This window comes from Grampus griseus, assembly GCF_964374135.1.
Source record: "Grampus griseus genome assembly, chromosome: 11".
Taxonomy (NCBI): domain Eukaryota; kingdom Metazoa; phylum Chordata; class Mammalia; order Artiodactyla; family Delphinidae; genus Grampus; species Grampus griseus.
This window is the reverse complement of record NC_139005.1, coordinates 42858623-42880670: the sequence shown is the minus strand read 5'-3', so window position 1 is coordinate 42880670 and position 22048 is coordinate 42858623. Positions and strand designations below refer to the sequence as shown.

Below are 22048 nucleotides of genomic sequence, written 5' to 3'. Positions count from 1 at the left end.
TGACATCAGCAGCTGAAAGGGGTAGGCACAGAACTGTAAAGGAGCGGAGTTTTTGTATGTTACTGAAGTTAAGATGGTATACATTCAAATTAGAGTATTAAAACTTTAATATATTAAATGTAATCCCCATGGTAACCACAAAGAAAATAGTTGTAGAATATACACAAAAGGAAATGAGAAAGAAATTTAGACTTTTCACTACAAAAACTCAACACAAAAGAAGACAGTAATGCAAGAAATGAGGGGCAACAAAGCTATAAGACATATGGAAGACAAACAGCACAATGACAGAAGTAAGTTCCTCTTTATTAGTAATTACTTCAAATGTAAATGGATTAAACTCTCCACTCAAAAGACAGATTGACAGAATGGATAAAAACACTTGATCCAAAAAAGAATGCAGTATTGCCATTTGCAGCAACATGGATGAACCTAGAGAACATCATGCCAAGTGAAATAAGCCAGACAGAGAAAGACAAATATTATATGATATCAGTTATATGTGGAATCTAAAAAGTAATGCAAATAAATCTTTATAAAACAGAAACAGACTCACAGACCTAGAAAATAAACTTATGGTTACCAAAGGAAATGGAGGCATAAATTAGGAGTATGGGATTAACAGATACACACTACTATATATAAAATAGATAAGCAATAAGGATTTACTGTATAACACAGGAAACAATATTCAATATCTTATAATAACCTATCATTGAAAATAATGTGAAAAAATATATATGTATAACTGAATCACTTTGCTGTACACCAGAAACTAATGCAATATTGTAAATCAACTACACTTTAATAAAAACAAAACAAAACAAAATACCCTATATGATCCAACTGTATGCTGTCTACAAGAGACTTACTTGAGACCCAAAGACACAAACAGGTTGCAAGTGAATGGATGGGAACTTCCCTGGTGGTCCAGTGGGTAAGACTCTGCTCCCAGTGCAGGGGGCCCAGATTCAATCCCTGGTCAGGGAACTAGATGCTGCATGCATGCCACAACTGAGTTCTCATGCCACAACTAAGAAGTCCACAACTAAGAGTTCACATGCCACAACTAAGAAGTCCATGTGCTGCGACAAAGATCCCACATGCTGCAACTAAGACTCAGTGCAGCCAAAATAAAAATAAATAAATAAATAAATATTTTTTAAAAGTGAATGGATGAAAAAAGATGCTCCATGCAAATAGTATCCAAAAGAGCAGAGTGGTGGCTCTACTAACACCAGAATAAATAAATTTTAGATCAAAATAGGTTACAAGAGACAAAGAAGGACATTATATACTAATAAAAGTTTCAGTGCAGTAAGAAGATGTATCAACTATGTATAAGACTCTTAGAAGAAAAATAGGACAAAAGCTTCATGATATTGGATTTGAGAGTGATTTCTTGGATATGACACCAGAGGAGCAAGTAAGAGAAAAAAATAGGTCGGATTTTATTAAAATTAAAACATTTTTGTACATTTAAAGACAATGTCCACAGAGTAAAAAGGCAACCAAGGAATGGGAGAAAATGTTTGCAAGTCATATATTGGATACAGGATTAATACCCAGAATGTTTAGAGAATTTCTAAAACTCAGCAACAGCAAAAAAACAACCTGATAAAAAAATAGGCGAGGGACTTCCCTGGTGGCGCAGTGGTTAAGAATCCGCCTGCCATGCAGCGTACATGGGTTTGAGCCCTGGTCCAGCAAGATCCCACATGCCGTGGAGCAACTAAGCCCGTGCACCACAGCAACTGAGCCTGCATTCTAGAGCCCACGAGCCACAACTTCTGAGCCCGCATGCCACAACTACTGAAGCCCACGCTCTACAACAAGAAAAGCCACTGCAATGAGAAGCCTGCACACTGCAATGAAGGGTAGCCCCTGCTTGACGCAACTAAAGAAAGCTCATGCACAGCAACGCAGACCCAACACAGCCATAAATAAATAAATAATTAATTTTAAAAAAAAATAGGCGAAAACGTTGAATAGACATTTCTCCAAAGAAGATATACAAGTAGCCAACCAGCACATGAAAAAATGCTCAATATCACTCATCATTAGGGAAATGCAAATCAAAACTACAGTACTACTTCACACCCATTAGAATGGTTACTTAAAAAAAGAAAAACAGATGATAACTAGTGTTGGCAAGAATATGGAGAAATTGGAACTCTTCTGCCCTGTTGGTGGGAATGTAAGATGGTACAGCCAATGAGGAAAACAGTATGACAGTTCCTCAAAAAATTAAAAATAGGGTTACTATATGATCCAGCAATTCCACTTTTGGGTATATACCCAAAAGAACTGAAAGCAGAGATATTTGTACAACTGTATTCATAGCATTATTCACAATATCTAAAATGCAAAAGCAAACCAAGTGTCCATCTACTGATAAATGAACAAAAAAATGTGGAATATACATACAGTGGGCTATCATGCAGCCTTAAAAAGAAGGAAATTCTGCAATATGCTACAACGTGGAGGAACCTTGAAGATGTGCTGAGTGAAATAAGTCACAAAAAGACAAATACTGTATGATTTCACTCATATGAGGTGCTTAGAGTAGTCAGAATCATAAGGACAGAAAGTATAATGGTGGTGCCAGGGAATGGGGGGAGGGGAGTATGGGGAGTTATTGTCTAATGGGTATAGAGTTTCAGTTCTACAAAATAGAGTTGGAGACTTCCCTGGTGGTGCAGTGGTTGAGAATCTGCCTGCCAATGCAGGGAACATGGGTTCGAGCCCTGGTCCGGCAAGATTCCATATGCCTCGGAGCAGCTAAGCCCGTGTGCCACAACTATTGAGCCTATGCTTCAGAGCCTACGCTTTAGAGCCTGCAAGCCACAACTACTGAGCCCACGTGCCACAACTACTGAAGCCCACGCACCTAGAGCCCGTGCTCCGCAACAAGAGAAGCCACCGCAGTGAGAAGCCCACGCACCGCAACGAAGAGTAGCCTCCGCTCGCCACAACTAGAGAAAGCCCGCACGCAGCAATGAAGACCCAACACAGCCAAAAAATAAATTAAAAAAAGAAAAAGAGTTATGGGGGATGGATGGTGGTGATGGTTGCCAACAATATGAATGTATTTAATACCACTGAACTGTACATTTAAAACGGTTTATATGGTAAATTTTGTGTTATGTATATTTTACCACAATAAAAAAATAAAAAGAGCAAGAGGAGGAGCAGAAAAGATTTATACTTACTGCTTTCCTGTGATACTAGGGAATCCCATGGAAGTTGAGATGACCAGAACTTTCTAAGTACATTGAAACCTGAAGTAAAATTATATTTTTCAATCCCATAATAAACAAGATTCATAAATAAAATAAAACTAAAATACCTATTTTTCCTCAGTTAAACTGACAAGAAATTATATTTGCCACCCTCTTTTCTACACTGCCCAATCCCTGGTTGGAGTTGGCCTGTATGACCTTTGGAGCTTGTTTCCTTTCTGCTGTGATTTATTAGGCAAACATACCACCCATGGGACTCATGATTTTTCACATTTGTCATAAACAGGAGGAGGGAACAGGAACGAAAATAAAATGAGTGATTGGGTGTGGCTGAGTGGTAAAAACTTCTGCTGCTTAGAGGAATAGTTGCATCATTGGTCTGTATGTTATGGAATAATGCATTAATGTTAATCCCAGATCCTAACAGTGAAGATCCAGCAATTCAGTGTTGACTGTGGGTTTGAATATCATTTTTCCACTCCCCAACCCCCAACTGGTTTGTTGATTTGATTGTAATATACCTTTTCCTCTTGTCAGATTCTCCAGGGTAAACTTTGTAAACAGAGGAATCCAGTTCTTGACATGGCTTGACTCCTGTGGGATGCTGATATTCTGCCCAGTAAAATTCAAGTAATTGAGATCCTAAAAGAAAATGCTTAAAAGGATGTGGTTAAAATTACCACTAGTGGTTTGGGGAGTGAAGAAGGAAAAGGTTGCTGTTGATGAATTGACATTTTTTGCACAGAGCATTTTAGTTGGTAATAAGGTTCAGCAATGGACTCAGATACCCAAAGAAAGTAAATTGACCCACAAGACATGGCACCAGTATCCTTTCATACAACAGCAGTATAACTCCAGTGTACTGAAAGAGTCCTAAGTGCCTTTCTGTAATAAAGGGAATCTGGTGTCTCAACAGTGGGAAGGATACGCTGATTCTCACTTATTTGCATGATGAAATATACTTTGGAAGTGGAGATGGAAAGGGATCAGATCATTCTGAAAGTGTGCCCTGTTAAAGGTCTTAGGATCTAAAGGTGATAAAGCTTTTCAACAGTTTTTCTCATACCACTATATAAAACTTGACCTAATCACTTAAAAAGGAATTTATTGAGCGCCTATTGTGTGCTCTCCACGGGGTTAAGCCCCAACATGGGGTTGGTGGGGAAGGTAAGGAATAAGTGTAGGGGAACTCCTTGGCGGTCCAGTGGTTAGGACTCGGCGGTATTACTGCCGGGGCCGGATTCAATCCCTGGTTGGGGAACTAAGATTACAAAAGCCACATGTCATGGCCATAAAAAAAAAAAAAAAAAGGAGTAAGTGTAGGATACATTTTTAACCCTCTGGTAGTTTATAGTTTAAAGGATAAAACTATATCCTTTATAGTGAGACCATGTAGACTAGAATTCTAAATTATATGGTGCAGATTGTTCAGAGTACCATACAAGTTCAGGAAAGATAGACTACTGAAAATTAGAGAAGCTTTCAAAAAGCAATTGGATTTCAGCTGGACCTTGGAAAGTTGTAGTACGTGGATAAACTGAGGGGAGAGAGGAAGGCATGTCTGAGAATAGGGCGATTGTGTGGAAGCACAAAATTGAAAACAGGTGGATTTTGCAGATCAGTAGAGACTGACCTGGATAGAAAGTGTTAGTGGAAAAATAGGAGAAAATAAAGTTATAAAAATACAAGAGGACCAGGGACTTCCCTGGTGGCGCAGTGGCTAAGAATCTACCTGCCAGTGCAGAGGACACAGGTTCAAGCCCTGGTCTGGGAAGATCCCACGTGCCACAGAGCAACTAAGCCTGTGCAGCACAACTACTGAGCCTGCGCTCTAGAGTCCACAAGCCACAACTACTGAGCCTGTGTGCTGCAACTACTGAAGCCCACACGCCTAGAGCCTGTGCTCTGCCACAGGGGAAGCCACTGCAATGAGAAGCCTGCGCACCTCATGAAAAGTAGCCCCCGCTCACCACAACTAGAGAAAGCCCGCACGCAGCAACGAAGACCCAATGCAGCCAAAAATAAATAAATAAAATATTAAATTATTTTTAAAAAATCATTTACAAAAAATACAAGAGGACCAGAAAACTAATAGATTTTACATTGCTTTAAAATCTCCTTTGGAAATGATTTCAGCCCCCCCCACCCTCTGAGTCAAGAAATTCTTCCCAATGATTTAAATCCCCTTTGCTGCCATTTTGATCTTTTCCTGTTGTCTTAATTTTTGAAATTCTATTTGTTTCTTATTCTAAGCTCCTCCCATTAGGGTATTCTTGGTCCCCACTGGGCCCAGCCTTTAGTTCCATAGGAAAGAGCTGGTGTTTACAATATCAACTCTCCGTTTGAATGTTGATGATGAAAATACTCCTACCATTGTACACATGGATAAGAGTTTTATAAGTTAGGGATGCTTTGTAGCCCTTTAATGAGATATGCTAGTTGGCATTTATTCAACAGCTGTTTATTAAGCACCCACTATGTGCAGGTACTGTTCTAAGTGCTTGGAATACTTCCACGAGCAAACATATGAGGATTCTTGCCCTTGAGGGGCATATATTCTATCAGATGGCTTCTCTGCTAGAATAACTATCAAATAATGTCTCTCCTCTCAAAATTCCTTCTTTTTACAAGGGACTGATTTAGTCAGCTGCCAGAATCTTCTAAGACACTCAAACAGCCTTCCCCAAGCAGAAAATTCCTCAATCCACAGACAAAGAAATTTACCTTAGGTACAATTTGGTGGGTTTTTCCCCCTCCCTTTAGTTTATACTCCTTCATTCCCCTGACAACATTTTCTCTTAGAATATTTTGAGAAGTTTCCTGTTCTTATTTTTCCTCTGTAAATTACCTTGCTCACACATGCAGCCTATGAGCTGCTGCTGCTGTGGTTGTATTTATTTGTTGAACAATCCTGTACTTTGAAATGATTCATTCAAGAGCCATGAAGCATTCAAAGCAGGATGTGTGACTCATTTCGTAAACAGCAGCATCTTGAAGTAGAAAGCAGGAGCCTCAGATTGACTAAGGTACAAACGAAAGTTATGTTGGATTGAGGTATGTGTATTTAGTCCCTTCCCTTCTCCCTTTCCCCACTTTCCCAAATATAAATGATGCATTGGGAATAGAAGCTGTGCAGTGAGGGTGAGAAGCCTTATTAAGACTGTTGCTGATCTCCCAGTTTCTTTCAGGATATGTGATCAGCTGAAGTGATTAAATAGTGTTCAAAAAAAGGTCAGCTATTCTTGCCACCCTACTCAGCACCAAGATCACTGTATTCTATAGCTTTCTACCTATAGTTCTCAGTTTTCTCCCGCTTTTTCAAACTATTTTCTTTCATCAGAATATGACCAAGTGTAGATACTGTAATAAAAGAAAACTATTCTGCCCATGAAGCGCTGCCAGACCCACAAAGTTTGGAGAAGAGAGTAGTTAGGTTTCAGCGTAAGTGACTTTCAGACTATCATAAATATAAACTCAGTTGCCTGATAGTTTAGGCATTCAGGGCTCATTTCCTAATAACTAAAGAGTTCTGATTTGTCTCCTTCCCCCAGCCTACTCTTCTAAAACAAGGAAAGGGACGTGAATTAATCATAGGTCAGGATATAAGAGCATTTTTAAATGTGAGACAAATCCACATGGAAACTGGAGCGTGGTGGCCAAAAACAACATTTCAGGAATGAATTTGGCTAGGGGTTGAGTGCATACTGCACAGAAATTTCATTAGTCACAAAACTTTACCAAGGATTTACTTGAAACTACTACATTTCTGATGCCCATATGCTTGTGCTTGGCTCAGAGTCAAAAGACAAACATTTAGCTTTAGTTTGGCCTGAGCTCTCATTTGCCCTGAGCCTTCTCTTCAATTCTGTTTAGTGTTGCTGTTTCAGAAAGCTTCTGGGAGACTAGTCTTAACGGGATTAGGAAAAGAACTCTAAGCACTGACTTATTTAGAATTATTCTACAAAGAAAAACTAATTTTTACTACAATACCGGTCTGCCTTGAGATTTAAAAAGGGAAAGAGGAGAGAACTAACTGAATACATGCTGTATGCCAGGTACTAAGTGTTTTATATAATTATTTCATTTAAAAGCTTAAGAAAAGTGGGGTATGAGGGGGCCTTCTGGGGTGCCCGAGATATTTCATCTCTCGATCTGGGTTGTAATTACACCAGCATGTACTTATATAAAAATTTATTGAGCTGTATACTTGAGATTTTTTACAGTTTGAATACATTATACATCAACTTTTTAAAAATTAAAAAATTTAAGGCTTCAGGGACTTCCCTGGTGGTGCAGTGGTTAAGAATCCACCTGCCAATGCAAGGGACACGGGTTCGAGCCCTGGTCCGGGAAGATCACACATGCCGCAGAGCAGCTAAGCCTGTGCAGCACAGCTATTGAGCCTGCGCTCTAGAGCCCATGAGCCACAACTACTGAAGCCCGCACGCCTAGAGCCCGTGCTCCGCAACAAGAGAAGCCACCGCAGTGAGAGAAGCCCGCGCACGGCACGAAGAGTAGCCCCCGCTTGCCACAACTAGAGAAAGCCTGTACACAGCAACGAAGACCCAACACAGCCAAAAATAAATAAATAAAATAAATTTTTTAAAAAATTTAAGGCTTCATTCATTGACATATATTCCTGATTTCCAGTTCACACCATGCTTGTTCTTCAAGCCATTCCTAACTTTATTTGGCTCTGCTTATTTTGTCAGTTTGCTAGTAGGTAGGATTCCAGTTTCTTTTCTTTTTTTTCATTAATTATTTTATTATTTATTTATTTATTTTGGCTGCGTTGGGTCTTCATTGCCGCGCGCGGACTTTTCTCTCTGGTTGTGGCGAGCGGGGGCTACTCTTCATTGCGGTGTGTGTGCTTCTCATTGCGGTGGCATCTCTTGTTGTGAGCACGGGCTCTAGGCACGTGGACTTCAGTAGTTGTGGTGCACCGGCTCAGTAGTTGCGACCTGCGGGCTCTAGAGCACAGCCTCAGAAGTTGTGGCGCACAGGCTTAGTTGCTCCGCGGCATGTGGGATCTTCCCGGACCAAGGATCGAACCTGTGCCCCCTGTATTGGCAGGCGGACTCTTAACCACTGCACCACCAGGGAAGTCCCAGGGTTCCAGTTTCTCATCACAGCAGGATGGGTGAGAATGAAACTTCCTAGAAATGGAAACTTTTTATCAAAACTGTACTTTCACTGCCCATCCTAATACTAATACCACTTTTCAGATTGACTTCCTCATAGTCCTGATATTTTATGCTTCTTAACATTTCTTAAACTAAGAAAATTTCCTTTCTTGATTTTTTTTTCCCTCCGTTGGGGAGTAAAATTCAGAAGTAGCCAAAATTGTTTTGATTTGCTTTTTCTGTTACCTCCTTGCTACTAACAAGGCAGTGCATGAGAATTCCATTTAGTCTTTTCTCCCAATTACAAACAGTACCTTCTGTCTCCATCTTCCTAATTTCCCTATCCTAAGTATTTGCAGATCAGTAGTACGTCAGCCATTTTATGAAATGAGGTTGGGAGTTTTCTGCCTGTGTTTTTTTCCTTCCAAGTTTCAGATCCAAAAACATGTGTTGGCAGTTTGGCAAGAGAAACTAAAAAACAGCCCTTTTTTTGGTTTGTTTGTTTCTTTCTTTCCCTGTTATCTTGTAGCAGGGTTTCTCAGCAGAGACACAAATGACATTTTGGGTCAGATAATTTTTTGTTTTGGAGAGCTGGCCAGTGCATTATAGGATATATATCAGCATCCCAGGCCTCAACCCTCTAGAGTTCGGTAACATCCCCCAGGTTGTGACAAGCAAATATTTCTCCAAACATTGCCAGATGTCGGGGGCAGAGTTGCCCCTTGTTGAGAACCACTGCCATATAGTATAAACTGTATTTAGAAAAAATGTGTGTGTGGGGAAAAAATCAAGTTTGGGGAATTCCGTGGCGGTCCAGTGGTTAGGACTCCACACTTTCACTGCTGAGGGCCTGGGTTCAATCCCTGGTTGGGGAACTAAGATCCCACAAGCCACGTGGCATGGCCAAAAAAATAAATTAAAAAAAAAAAAAGAATCAAGTTTGGCACATGATTAAAATTCCCATTAGATCTTCGAGCATGTTATCTAGGTCGGAGCTGTCCAAAAGAAATATATTGCAAATCACAAAATGCAAGCTACATATCTAATTTTAAATTTTCTAGTAGAAACATTAAAAATCAAAAACAAGTGACATTAATTTTAATAATATATTTTATTTGACCCAGTGTATTCAAAATATTGTCATTTCAACATATAATCAAAATAAAATTAATGAGATATTTTACATTCTCTTTTTCTTTTTTTGTACTAAATCTTTTACTTAGTACAGTACATCTCAGTTTAGACTAGCCGCATTTCAAGCGCTCAGTAGCCACACGCGGCTAGCGGCTGCCGTATTGGATAGGGCAAATCTAAATCATCTTGGTCTATAGATAGGGTACAAATTAGCACATAATACTTTCCCTCTCCCATTTATGCCAAGAAGCTGTCCTGATTCACTTACTTGAGCAAATAAGGCTCTAAACTTTGTCTTGCTATTCAAATCTTCTCCCAAGGCATATAAAATGCCTTCCTGATCCACTGTAACTCAAATTCTTTAGCCCCCATTTTGAATAATATCAGCCCTCGGTTTTCTTGGAGATGGTGAATATCTACATGTTTATTGATAATTATCATTATTTACCCTACAACCAGAGTGAATGTTCCCTAAATTGAGTGGCTCTTTGCCATAACCTTAGTCATAGGTAAGAGCAAAGAACAAAGGAAGACCCACGAAGGGTATTAACAAATGGGAGAGCTAGATTTTTAAATGGGCAATAATTCAAAAAGGAAATCCTTTTGGGAGCCCCTAATCTATTTTTTAATAAGGTCAAATTTTTATCACTTAATAATTTTAGACGTTTTAATTGAGAAATTGCTTCTAGAGGTATGGTTTCCTAAGCATGTGGTTCAAGATTGATCTAGAGAATTCTTGAGTTAACTCAATAAACGAGAGAGAATGTAAGGAACAATGAAAATCATAGCCAGAGTGACATTCACTTTGATTTAAAAAAAAAAAAAACTTCAGTAAACTTTTATTCTCTCCCTCCTACTCTGGGCATACAAGAATTGTGTTAGAAATAGCAGGGAGAGATGACCGGAGCCGAGACCAGGCCAGTGCCCTGCTTCTTAAAATTCTGCCCTTTTGGCTCATCCTCTGAAGTATACTACCTGATTTAGTCAGGAGGGATTCTTAACTTTTGTGGTGTCATAACCCCCAATGGCAGTTTGGTGAGACCTATGAACCCCTTCTCAGAATAATATTTTTAATTTTTTTTTATTTTTATTTTTTTTGCGGTACACGGGCCTCTCACTGTTGTGGCCTCTCCCGTTGCGGAGCACAGGCTCCAGACGCACAGGCCCAGCGGCCACGGCCCACGGGCCCAGCCGCTCCGTGGCATGTGGGATCTTCCCGGACCGGGGCATGAACCTGTGTCCCCTGCATCGGCAGGCGGACTCTCAACCACTGCACCACCAGGGAAGCCCCCAGAATAATATTTTTAAATCAATAAAATAAAAGACATAGGATTATAAAGGAAGCAATTATTTTGATATATAGTTATTAAAAATGTTTTTAAAATATTTGATAATATAACATGTGCTTTTTTAAGCATAATGCTGTCTATAAGTTCTAGTGGTAGGTCTAGTGACTATCATAATTTTGAAGTAGTGATGAGTATAAAGGCTATTTTGAGATATCTGCAATAACTATAACGTGATATGAAAATATGTGCAATTTCTATTATGAATTAGGAATGCTAAATTTCAGTTAGAGTTTAGTGAAAATAAAGACGTGATTTTTTTTTTCTACCCACATTCACAGTTATCAAAACCCTCTGAGATGCTGATAGGTGGGAGATCCCTTCAGTCACCTTCAGTCCTCTTCATATCCCAGCTTTTGATTTGGAAAAAATAAAGAGCTCAAAGGGGAATAGGGTGGTGTGGAAGGGAGTGGGGGGTGTGCAGCAGAGAACTAGAGGACAAACAAGAACTAGAGGACAAGCAAGTCAGGCCTGTGCAGAGAAGTTGTAACAAGAAGTGGAGTTGCCTTTTAAAATATTAAATAGTCCTGGGCTTCCCTGGTGGCGCAGTGGCTGAGAGTCCGCCTGCTGATGCAGGGGACGTGGGTTCGTGCCCCGGTCCAGGAGGATCCCACATGCCACGGAGCGGCTGGGCCCGTGAGCCATGGCCACTGAGCCTGAGCGTCTGGAGCCTGTGCTCCGCAGCGGGAGAGGCCACAGCAGTGAGAGGCCCGCATACAGAAAAAATATATATATATATTAAACAGTCCTAACGAGAGCGAAACCTGGAGGTTTAAAATCTTTCTCCAAGGGACTTCCTTGGTGGTGCAGTGGTTAAGTATTCACCTGCCAATGCAGGGGACACAGGTTCGAGCCCTGGTCAGGGAAGATCCCACATGCCCGTGGAGCAACTAAGCCCGTGTGCCACAACTACTGAGCCGGCGTGCCACAACTACTGAAGCCCGTACTCCTAGAGCCTGTGCTTCACAAGAGAAGCCACTGCAATGAGAAGCCCACACACCGCAACAGAGTAGCCCCCGCTCACGCAACTAGAGAGAAAGCCCACGCGCAGCAACAAAGACCCAACGCAGCCAACAAAAATGAATAAATAAATAAAATAAAATAAAATAAATTCTAAAATAAAATAAAATCGTCCTCTAAGCAGTTTTGGATAAGCTGTATTTCCAATAGTAGAAAAGGACTTTTTTGCATGAAAGTCATTCTTCTGTATTCTGGAACATTGTGCCAATTTTTTAAAGCTACCTACAGGAAATTTCCTTCAAGTTACCTATAAATGTATTTTTGAAAAAAGATTGTTATTACCATTACATTTTGAAAACATATACCCGTCTAATCCACTGTTCTTCCTATCCTTGTGAAATGATGGGTTTTTTCCTCCTTTTTAGACTAGTTTTGCTCATTTCCTTTTACTGAATACCCGGCAATCCCAGACCCTCCACGGTGACTTGTTTAACCTAGAAATATACCCATGGTTAACAGACTGTTCCCCCCCCTTTCCCACCCCCACCCTAATTTCATTAGGAACAATCTGTGACTGACAAAGTTGATATCTACGGTTCACCAGCGATAGAGAAAACTAAAGTTCTTGGCTAAATATCCCCACACTTTATTCGGTTTTGTCCTAGATGCATTGGAAACCACCAAGGCAGTGTTCTTTTGACTGTTGTACTTCTTGATTCTTCGTATTTTCATTGAAATTTTCCTTCACCCTTCAGGCCTATAGGCCCAGCCTGGAAGGATTTTAGGTCTTAAGCTGGCTTTAGTTATGATAGGGCTCAGAGCAAATTTGGGAAAAGCTACTTTTAGATAAAATAAAGGAATTTGAACAGTTCAGTGTTGCTTTCTTGACTGGATAGGTGCTAGGATGGGGCCAACTCCTGTCTGGTTTGCAGTCAGGAAGAGCTGTGGATAGAGGGCTAAAGGTAGTTTTGGTGGGAAGTGTGTATCTATCTAATGAGGAAAGTGAAAAGAGAGGACTAACCAGTCATTATTTTTAGAAACAAAAAGACAAATAGCACCATGTTTTGGAGCCTGGCTGGTGAAAGAGCTGTGGAAAACTGCAGCATCCAAGCTGTTACTGTGTTGCAGGCATGTTTTAATGAAGGAACTAGCCAGCCAGCCTCAGAGGAAATTTTGAGTGTATCATTGTTCTGAATTACTGCTGTTCATCTGTTCCCTTCACCTCCCCCTTCTGAAGAAGGGGTGGGAGCATAAATTATTGTCCAGTAACACTGTCTTACTTAGTCATAAACTGAGGCAGACCTAGCCTCACATTTTCATTGTCCTTTCACCCAAACCCTTAAATAAGTAAAATCTCTATACCATCTCCTTTTTCCCTTCCCTCATCCTGGCCACAGGCTTCTCCCTACCCAACAAAAATTTTTTGCTTGCATTTTTATTCTACCATTATATAGCCAACAACATTGCACTGGTCCCTTTATGGCTGATGGAGCCCAGGCGGCCTGCCCGATTAAGGGAGACAGCATTTGGCCAATGGGGCTGGTGTGTGCCATTACTGCTGGCTGTTGGGCCTCTGTCCTCTACAGCTCCATCCTGGCTCATTAAAACCCTGAGCCAAAGATCTGGGCAGACGCCTGCTGCAGCACTGTGGGGGCCAGGAAGTTAAATTGTTCTCCTAATCCTGCATAATTTATCTCCCTGTTAGCCCGCTCATAAACAGTCCAATTCAGCCCCACTGTGGTCTGAATTTCCTATTTTTGTGATGACCAACTAGTACCCAGCCTTTCCCTTCTCCTTTCTTTATTATTTTTATTAAAAATTATTTTCCCCTTGTTTGCTACGCTTTTGCCTTAATGTTTTTTTCATTTGGAACCTCCTTCCTGGATCCCACTTCACCAACAATCTGTCCATTTCTCTAGTTTGGACCTGATATTACAGAGCAGTTGGTGCTATGGTCTTCCCCTTACCCTCTCCTCCAAGATTTCTAGTGCTTTGTTTTCTCCTTCCCTATTTTCTCTTTTTTAATCCATCTCCTCTCCTTTTCCATCATTTCCATTTTTTCCTCCTTTCTATTCCTTCTCCAGTCCCTCTTTCCAGGGACCAACCTTGTTGCAGGATGTTTGGTAGGACATTTTGAAAAGGCACTGAATGGCTTATTTTTTTTTCACATCTCTGCTTCTGTTTCGTTTCAGAGATTTACAAACGAGGACCACCTGGCAGTTCATAAACACAAGCATGAGATGACATTGAAATTTGGCCCAGCCCGAACTGACTCAGTCATCATTGCAGGTATTTGCTGCCCCAGAAGCCATGTGCCTTGATATCACCAGACAGTTAAGATTAATACCAGGGACCAGATGTACTGGGAGCTGTACTCCCCTTCTCCCATTAAGAGCCCTTATGTGATCTGCATTTAATCAGGAAAGAGGAACACTGAAAGCTCCCAAGTTTCTATTGTGTCCTCCACTCTCAGTTTTTAATACGATTGGGTTCTGTGGTTTTTGAGGTGGGTGTGTTGAGGTTTTGTTTTAGCTTTCTTTCAGTCTATTCCCTCCTTGCCTTTTTATTAGGACTTTGGAAGATTTACAGACAAAAGACGCCTTTGACATTTCTCCCTACCCACAGTGAAGGGGTGAACAAAAGAAAGCAAGAGAGCCGACCTAGCCTGGCTACTTCTCCTCCACTGGGTGTCAGTGTCGTCTTCCCCCACCCCCAGTAGGCAGATTGTCAGTTTGTAAATTCAACTTCCCTTTATGCACCCAGACACCATTGAGGACAAACAAGACACTTAGTCAGTGGGACTTTTCTAGGCCGATTTGGGTGACCTGGAACCTCTCACTGGTTTTTTTGGATATTGTTTTGCTTACCTATGCCATTCTCAAGGGAGCATTCTCAGCAACTGCTCTCAAACCGTGCAGCAGTTCTGTTGTGCCATTTTCAGCTAGACAAACAAACCAAAATGGGTTTTTTCTTTTGATACCGTGAGGGGTTCTGATTTAGCCTGAGTTAAAGCAAGCTTACCCCAATGTTTAACCAATGGGGGATTTAGTTGGTGATTACTGTATTATATCAGTTAATAACTCAGGTAAGGCACAATTTCTCTAAGTACTACTAGCCAAAATGCTGCCTGAGACACAGAGAAGGAAAGAGAGGACCTCCTACCATACTTCTGTACATGAAGAAAGGGGCTTGCACTACAGATCTCCTGTTCCTTATTAATTCAGCAAGTATTTGTTGAGTATCTACTGTTTGCACCAGGCACTTTGCTCGAGTTGGGGACATTGTCATTGATGATCCTGCAGAAAGCCTGGGGGAGGTCCTTGGAAAGAGTGGAGAGGACGTAAGCGTATATGTAGGCAACACATACTTAAGTTTATTGTCAGGGCGTGTATACATGAAAAAAATTTTAGTATTTGCAGCCAAGTATAATGAATAATACAAACAATATCAATACTAAGAGAATTATTATTAAGTGAAATTGATTGGAGAAGTTTATGAAAGAGTTAAATTTGGGTCAAAGTTATCAAGTTGGAGAGGTTATTCCAAATGCGTGGAAAGGCCTATGCCGCCCTCCAGCAGTGGGGAGAGAAATTGATACAGGACAATCCCAAGGAGCTAAAATGTTTCCCTGTTATTCTTCACATTCTGTTTTGGAGTGTTCGCCCCATTGCACACTTCAGCTATCCTATCTAGTCTGGTGATTCTCGTATCTCTAAATTAAGACCTGGTTATCTCACATGTATTTCAACACCTTATTGAACACTTACTTGGCTGTCTTTCTGTCATTCAAATCTTCATGTCAATGACTGTCAATTAGGGAACTCCTTGTCCCCTAAACCAGCGGTCCCCAACCTTTTTGGCACCAGGAACCGGTTTCATGGAAGACAGTTTTTCCTAGGACCACGGGCAGGGTGGGAGTGGGGGGGTAGGGGTAGGGTTCAGGGGGTGATGGGAGCGATGGGGGGCAGCAGATAAAGCTTTGCTAGGCTCACCTGCCGCTCACCTCCTGCTGTGCGGCCCAGCTCCTAACAGGCTGCGAACTGGTAACGGCCTGCCCACGGGTTGGGGACCCCTGCCCTAAACCAATTCCTCTCCTTTGTTATTCACTGATAGCAGTATTATCAAAATCTTGAGTTGTTTTATTCTTTCTTCAAATTCTGACTGTTCTGTTCTTTTCTGTTCTTCCTGCCATCCACTGTCACTGTGCTTGAATTCCTCCATAGTCTCCTAGCTGGCCTCCTTGACTCGTCTCTCATTCTAATCCACCTTTCATTCTGTCGAAAAGCCAGACTTCCTGAAATTCTTCTCTGCTCAAAATCTGTCATTATCTTCCTGTTTTCTCTTACTTTAAGGCTATTTATATTTGGGTTTTCAGGCTTTCTATAACCTAGCCCCATGGTGTCCACCCAACTTTATTTTATTTATTTATTTTTAAGTGTCTAGCCAGTTTATACACCACACTGGTAGTAGAATCAGGGCTGGTTCTCTTTCCACTGAATCAGGTACCTGCCTCTTTTAATATGATAATCTTCTAGGTGTGATAATAATCTTCTAGAAGTAGATTTCAACTTGATATCAGAAAATTTCTCACAGAATTCATTCAAAATGTTAGAGGCTGCCTTAGAGGTAGTGAAGTCCCCAGGACTGGAGATGGGGCTGGGAAGGGCACTGGGACATGGCTGGAGGGGCACAGGAACCATGGAGCTAATGAGGCTTAACATTCAGGGCCCTGTACTCACATGGTTCCTCCTTAAGATCTTAGGAGGAGCCCTAACAATGTATTAACATGGTGATATGTTTTTGTAGTACTTGCAAAAATAAGATATTTTAAAATTCTTTTTCTTAAGGAGGGCCCCCCAGAATTATATAAGTTTCAGGCCTAGATCCACTCCTAGGTAGCACAGAGTTTTGCAAAGCACTAGGCAAGGAGACCAGAGAACCTGGGTTCCAGTCATGGCACTGCTTTGGCCCAAATGGGCAGAATGGCACTTGCTCTGCTTCCCTCACAGGGAGTAAAATCACAAATGTTAAATGGGCTGAAAAACATAAAATGTGAAAAAATATAAGTAAGTAACATAACTTAGATTTCCTGTCTGTGTTATGGGATAATCATCGCTGTTTCTCAGGTTATTGAAGATAACACATCAAAAAATGTGTCCTCAGGGCATTTTCCTGTCTCATTTCCCTCTGCTACAACTTCCTCTAACCCCTAGCCCCCAACACTACAGCCACTAGAACACTCATTTGTCATCATCTGTTGACACTTTTATATATATATATATATATATATATGTGTATGTATGTATATATATATATATATATATATTTTTTTTTTTTTTTTGGCCACACTGCACGGCTTGTGGGATTTCAGTTCCCCAACCAGGGATTGAACCCAGGCCCTTGGCAGTGAGAGCGCAGAGTCCTAACCACTGGACGCCAGGGAGTTCCTGCCACTTTTATATATTTGTTCAGAGGGCTCCCACTGTCTGTAAAGTCTATCTTTGCTGGAAAAAATCCTTATCAACAAGGCCTAGTTCTGCCAGATCCTCTCCTCCTACCCCAGAAATGACCTCCCTTAGCACTGTTTCTTGTTGATCTTACAGACTAGGACTCTGAGGCCTGATGTAACACATAGCTGAGTTCTGGGGGCCCCACAAGATAATCCTCAGGAATCTTGATCTTCTGCCATCCCCGGGCTCTTAGCATCAGAGCATAGACACCTGGTTCTTGATGTATACATGACAGGGGTCACTACGCTTATCGACTTTGCAGGAGCGGGTGTATCCCAGGATGAGGCTGCCCACAGTGGCAGCAAATAGGAACATGATGAAGAGAATGTACCTGTAGGAGTTGTCATCGCGGCCAGGTAGGGTGGCCTGCCTCTCCTCAGTCAGGTTGTCTGACCCTGGCCGGCAGAGCAAGTTGCTGTGAAGAGCGGCATTTAGAGCCTTCATCACAGTATGCAGGCTCTCATACCAGGTCTCAGTCCCATTTGGTGGTCTCCATAGCAACAGGGATTCAGGTGGGGGAAGAATCGGAGGATGCTGTCCTTCAGAAGCCTTCCTTGTTTCTCGTCCTCTCTGATCAGCCCTAACTCTCTCCATTTAGGGGTACCATTCTGTAGTCCTGCCGGTCGGCAAGGCTCCTGGGGGCGCCGTCTGTTCATTGGACACCTCGTCCTGGGCTCGTGGGTGCCCCACACTGCACCCCAAGGCACTCCGCCAGCCCCTCTGCTCGGAGCCTGCGGTCAGCACCGCCTGCGCCCCCTCCACTATGCGCCCCACCCAACTTTAGATGCAACTTACATCCCTAACATGGGATGTAAGTTGACATAGACATACCTTTTTCTCCTCATCTATATATTGGTGCCCATACCCTGCCTCTCTCTGTGCCTTCACCTGACTTACTCCTCTTATCTTCCTAATCTCCTCTCTTCTCTACCATCTGAAGCCATTCTTTAAAGGCCCAGCTCAAGTCCCGCTTCTTGAAACCTTTCCTAACTGCTGTCATTAATTTGTCTTTATTTAGTTTCTATAACAATTTTTTTCTCTACTGTACATGGCACCTATTTTTTTGTATACTATGATACTATATATGTAAATTGATTTCCTCAACTGAAAAACATACTCTTAGTTCTCTATGGCAAGAACCATGTTTTATATTTGGCCCAGACTCCTATCCTCCTATCTCCCCCTCCCCCAAATATACACACAAGTGTATGCTTATAGCACCAAAACACAGAATGTATTCAGTAAACACCTGTTGATTTCTTTGGACTCATCAGAGCAGGCTAAGGGTTTTCTTATACATTTTCTGGCTGTTTGGCTGTTTGTTCATGAATGGGAAAAGTTTATATGAGCCTCAGACCAGAGATCCAAAAGGCCCTCTTCTGCCATAGCCATGCCCTTAGCTGCCCCGTCTTGTTCCACTTGAGTCGTGACTTTTTCATGTGCCCTTACTGAAGTACTCTCTAAGCATAAGGGAATATTACCTCCACTCACCCAGAGATGGAGGGAAAGTGGCTTTATCGTTGGCCAACCAAAGCTGCCAGAGAACCTTTTAAAACTATTTTGGGAGGTAGTGGTAATTTTTCCAAACATTCTTTTGATTCAGAAGAGGTTTTGTTTAAATAAAAAAAAAATTATGTTGTTTCCATGGAAAATCCCACTGGACTATTCCCAGTTGATCATGCTAGAAGGAGCGATTTTAGCCCCAGGTCTCACTCCTTAAAATATCATTTAAACATTGTTCTATCCCTATCATTCAATTTAGTGGTTTGGAGTATGAGATGAATCCCTGAGGTGATTAGTATGTCAAGGAAAACTACCATAATAGAGTTAGGACCAGGGAACAAGATTCAACTGACCTAAGAGAGAAGAACTAGAAAAACTGGGTGGGGAGAGAGAAGCTCAAATCTAAAATTCAGGTCGCTTAAAAAGTTCCCATGGCTTACCAAGAGACTTCCTCTTCCCAAGGGCAGAGGCACTGTGCTGAGGAAAGATTTGTGCAGCCTCTGAGAGGGTATTTTGGCTGGCAAATCTAAATCCAAATATCCTGGTTTCTCGAATTTGCTCTCAGACCCAGGTCTCTATGAAATGAGCTCTATTGTTTGCAGTTTCCTTTTCTAGCTCATGATCTTGCTGTCTTGTTCCCCAGACCCTAGATTTGCCTGGAATGCCTTCAGAAGGTAATAGACCCTTACCTCAGTGACAACTGAAAGACAAGGCACCATTTCTTACTTGGTAGCTTTAGCAAGTAGACTCAACCATCTGATCCTCAGTTTCTTCTCCTCATCAGATTTTAACGTCCATCTGCGTATACCTACTCACTTCAGACCTAGCAGGGAGTAAGTGTAAAGAGAAAATGTCACTTAACTGTACTTGATTTTCCTATCTAGAGGTTTCACAGACTCCACCTGGGTGGGCGGTTTTGTTTTGCTTGGGGGTGAGGGAGCTGAAACCAGCCTCTGGGAGAAAGGTGGTTACATAGATAGTCACACAAAAACATTGTTCTGACTTCCCTCTGCTGGCCTTGAGGCAACACAGCACAGACACCCTCTGGTGGTCTAACACCAGTCTTTACTTACTAGAGCTCAATTAAAGCAAATTTGCCTGAACACAGAGATTCACTCCAAATAGAAGAATAAAAGTGTGTTCTCTATGTGCTCTCAAGTTTTAATTTCAGGTCAAAACTAAAATAGAGGTTCCTTTTCTTTTCATGTCTACAGATCAAACTCCTACTCCGACTAGATTCCTGAAGAACTGTGAAGAGGTGGGGCTCTTCAATGAACTAGCTAGCTCCTTTGAACATGAATTCAAGAAAGCTGCAGATGAGGATGAAAAAAAGGCAAGAGACGGGACTTTTGCTGAAAAACTGGTAGTGTTCAGATCTAGGCAACTTTCATTGTGTCCTGGGATAATTAATAATTAAGCAAATTAATAATTAATTAGCTTAATTGGTTAAAGCACAGAATTATGGGCTTGGTTCTGTAGAACCAGATAGTACTCACAGATCCTAGTCAGCCACTCAGGTCTTTAGGTGGTCCCGATGATGGATCAGCACAAGTGTTGGATCTTCATCAAAAATCAGTCTTCTTGCTCTTCCAGTGGAGCATTTTCAGTGATCTGTTTTTTAATTATTTTTCTGAATATGTTGAAGATGTTAAAAAAGATTATAAATTACTCAGATTTTGTTAGATAACATCTTTTTTGCTAAATCCCACTCTTTTCTGAGCTAATCAGACTTGTCACCTGGACTGTTTTATTCAATCAGCCAATCAATAAACATTTATTGAATTTCAACTCTTCTTTGTTTCAGTGTATATCACTCTTACCTTCAAGTAGCTCTCTAGTAATATTCAAGACATTAAGCTTAAGGAAGGATGTTCTTAAAGCCTTTCAAAGGAGATCAACAAGGATGGTGAAAGAACTAGAAATTAGGTCACTTTGGGAACATTTAAAGAAACTGAGGACATTTTGCTTGGAAAAGAAATTTTATTGGAACAAAATTGCAGTCTTCAAACATTGCTAGTTGAAGAGCTTTCCTGTAAAAGAGGGGTTAAACTTAATATTCTCTGTGCCCCAGGGGTAGAAATAGGACCAGGATAGGAAGCTATAACAAAGTGTGTTCGTTTATGTGTAGGCCACTTCGTATAGATATTGTAGAGAGGATTAAAATATTGGAATCACTTCAGATTCTGAGGTGCTGTGATTCTGATTTTAACCTTTATATTCAAGATCCCTAGAGAATCCTTTAGTGTGGAAGATCAGAGGAAATAGTTCAAGAAGCAGAGTCAAAGAAAAATAATTCCCATGGAATAAGGGGTTTTGGAAAAAAAGGAAATTGAGAAGGTCAAAGTTTACTGTACTTTAGAATTAGAATTCTGGGTTATTAGTCACTATGTAAAATCATGTTTGTGTTCCCTAATAATTCAGAAAAAAATTCCAGTATATCCCAAAACATATATACATTAACACATGTACCTCCCATAATTGTGTGGTACAGTGAGGCATGGAATCCCATGAGAATATAGGAAAGCCAAGACATAAGAAAAAATTTCCAGGAGGAGCTCTTTCCCTCTTAAGAGAGAGATAGCAGGTAAATCAAGAGAGTTTGTGCATGATTTTTTCATCCATCTTAAATTATAAGAATGAAGTTTTCTTATCACTGGGGGTCTTTCCAAGTTCCATAGCTTTTCTGTGATCTTCATTTCATGCTGTCTCCCGCAAACTAAAAGTAAGTGGGGAAACGGTGGCATATATTTGTAGTTCTTTCAAACAGCAGAACTAGCCACAGTCTGCTTGTCATTCTTTTTCTTCAGAGACCCAGGTCCATCATCAATCAGTTGCTTCAACCTATGTGGTATAATTTTATTTTACAGTTTCCTTACCTCATCCCCCCTGTCATTTCTCCCTCCCCCTAAACAAAGAAATCAGTCAAATTGTTTCCACCAGGATGTGAAGGATTTTAAACCAAACTCATTATAGGCAAATTCAAGAAAATTAACCTCCTTTTAAGGCTCCAGGTCTTTTCCACTTCCATTTTAGCTCACTTGACACAGGAAGCCATTCATAGTTAGGCCTCTACTCATTGGGCATCTCTCAGTGTTTCTCCCTGCTGGGTCAGGGGTGGTCTTCACGTCTACTTGATGAGAAGCACAGGCTCAGTGGAAAATTGTCTCCAGGAGTGTTTAATGAGCCCCAAACTTTTCTGAACCACAGCTTTTCTAGGAGATTCCTCTAGC

The 22048-nt window shown here is 41.1% G+C and overlaps 2 protein-coding genes across 4 annotated transcripts in view; one reads left to right on the top strand and one right to left on the bottom strand.

Moving 5' to 3' along the window:
• The window catches only part of ATF7 (activating transcription factor 7), a 91362-nt gene that overhangs the window by 49743 nt on the left and 19571 nt on the right, over nt 1-22048 (top strand). For all 3 annotated transcript variants that reach the window (XM_082666016.1, XM_082666017.1, XM_082666015.1), the window contains exons 3-4: nt 13998-14094; nt 20033-20151. In XM_082666016.1, coding sequence (XP_082522142.1) covers nt 13998-14094; nt 20033-20151 — 216 coding nt within the window. The remainder of the gene's footprint in view (nt 1-13997; nt 14095-20032; nt 20152-22048) is intronic.
• On the bottom strand, nt 17511-17909 carry LOC309829350 (potassium voltage-gated channel subfamily E member 3-like; the record flags this gene model as incomplete). The annotated part of the gene is made up of 1 exon (XM_082665208.1): nt 17511-17909. One exon carries the CDS (start codon nt 17907-17909, stop codon nt 17511-17513), a length of 399 nt encoding a protein of 132 aa, XP_082521334.1.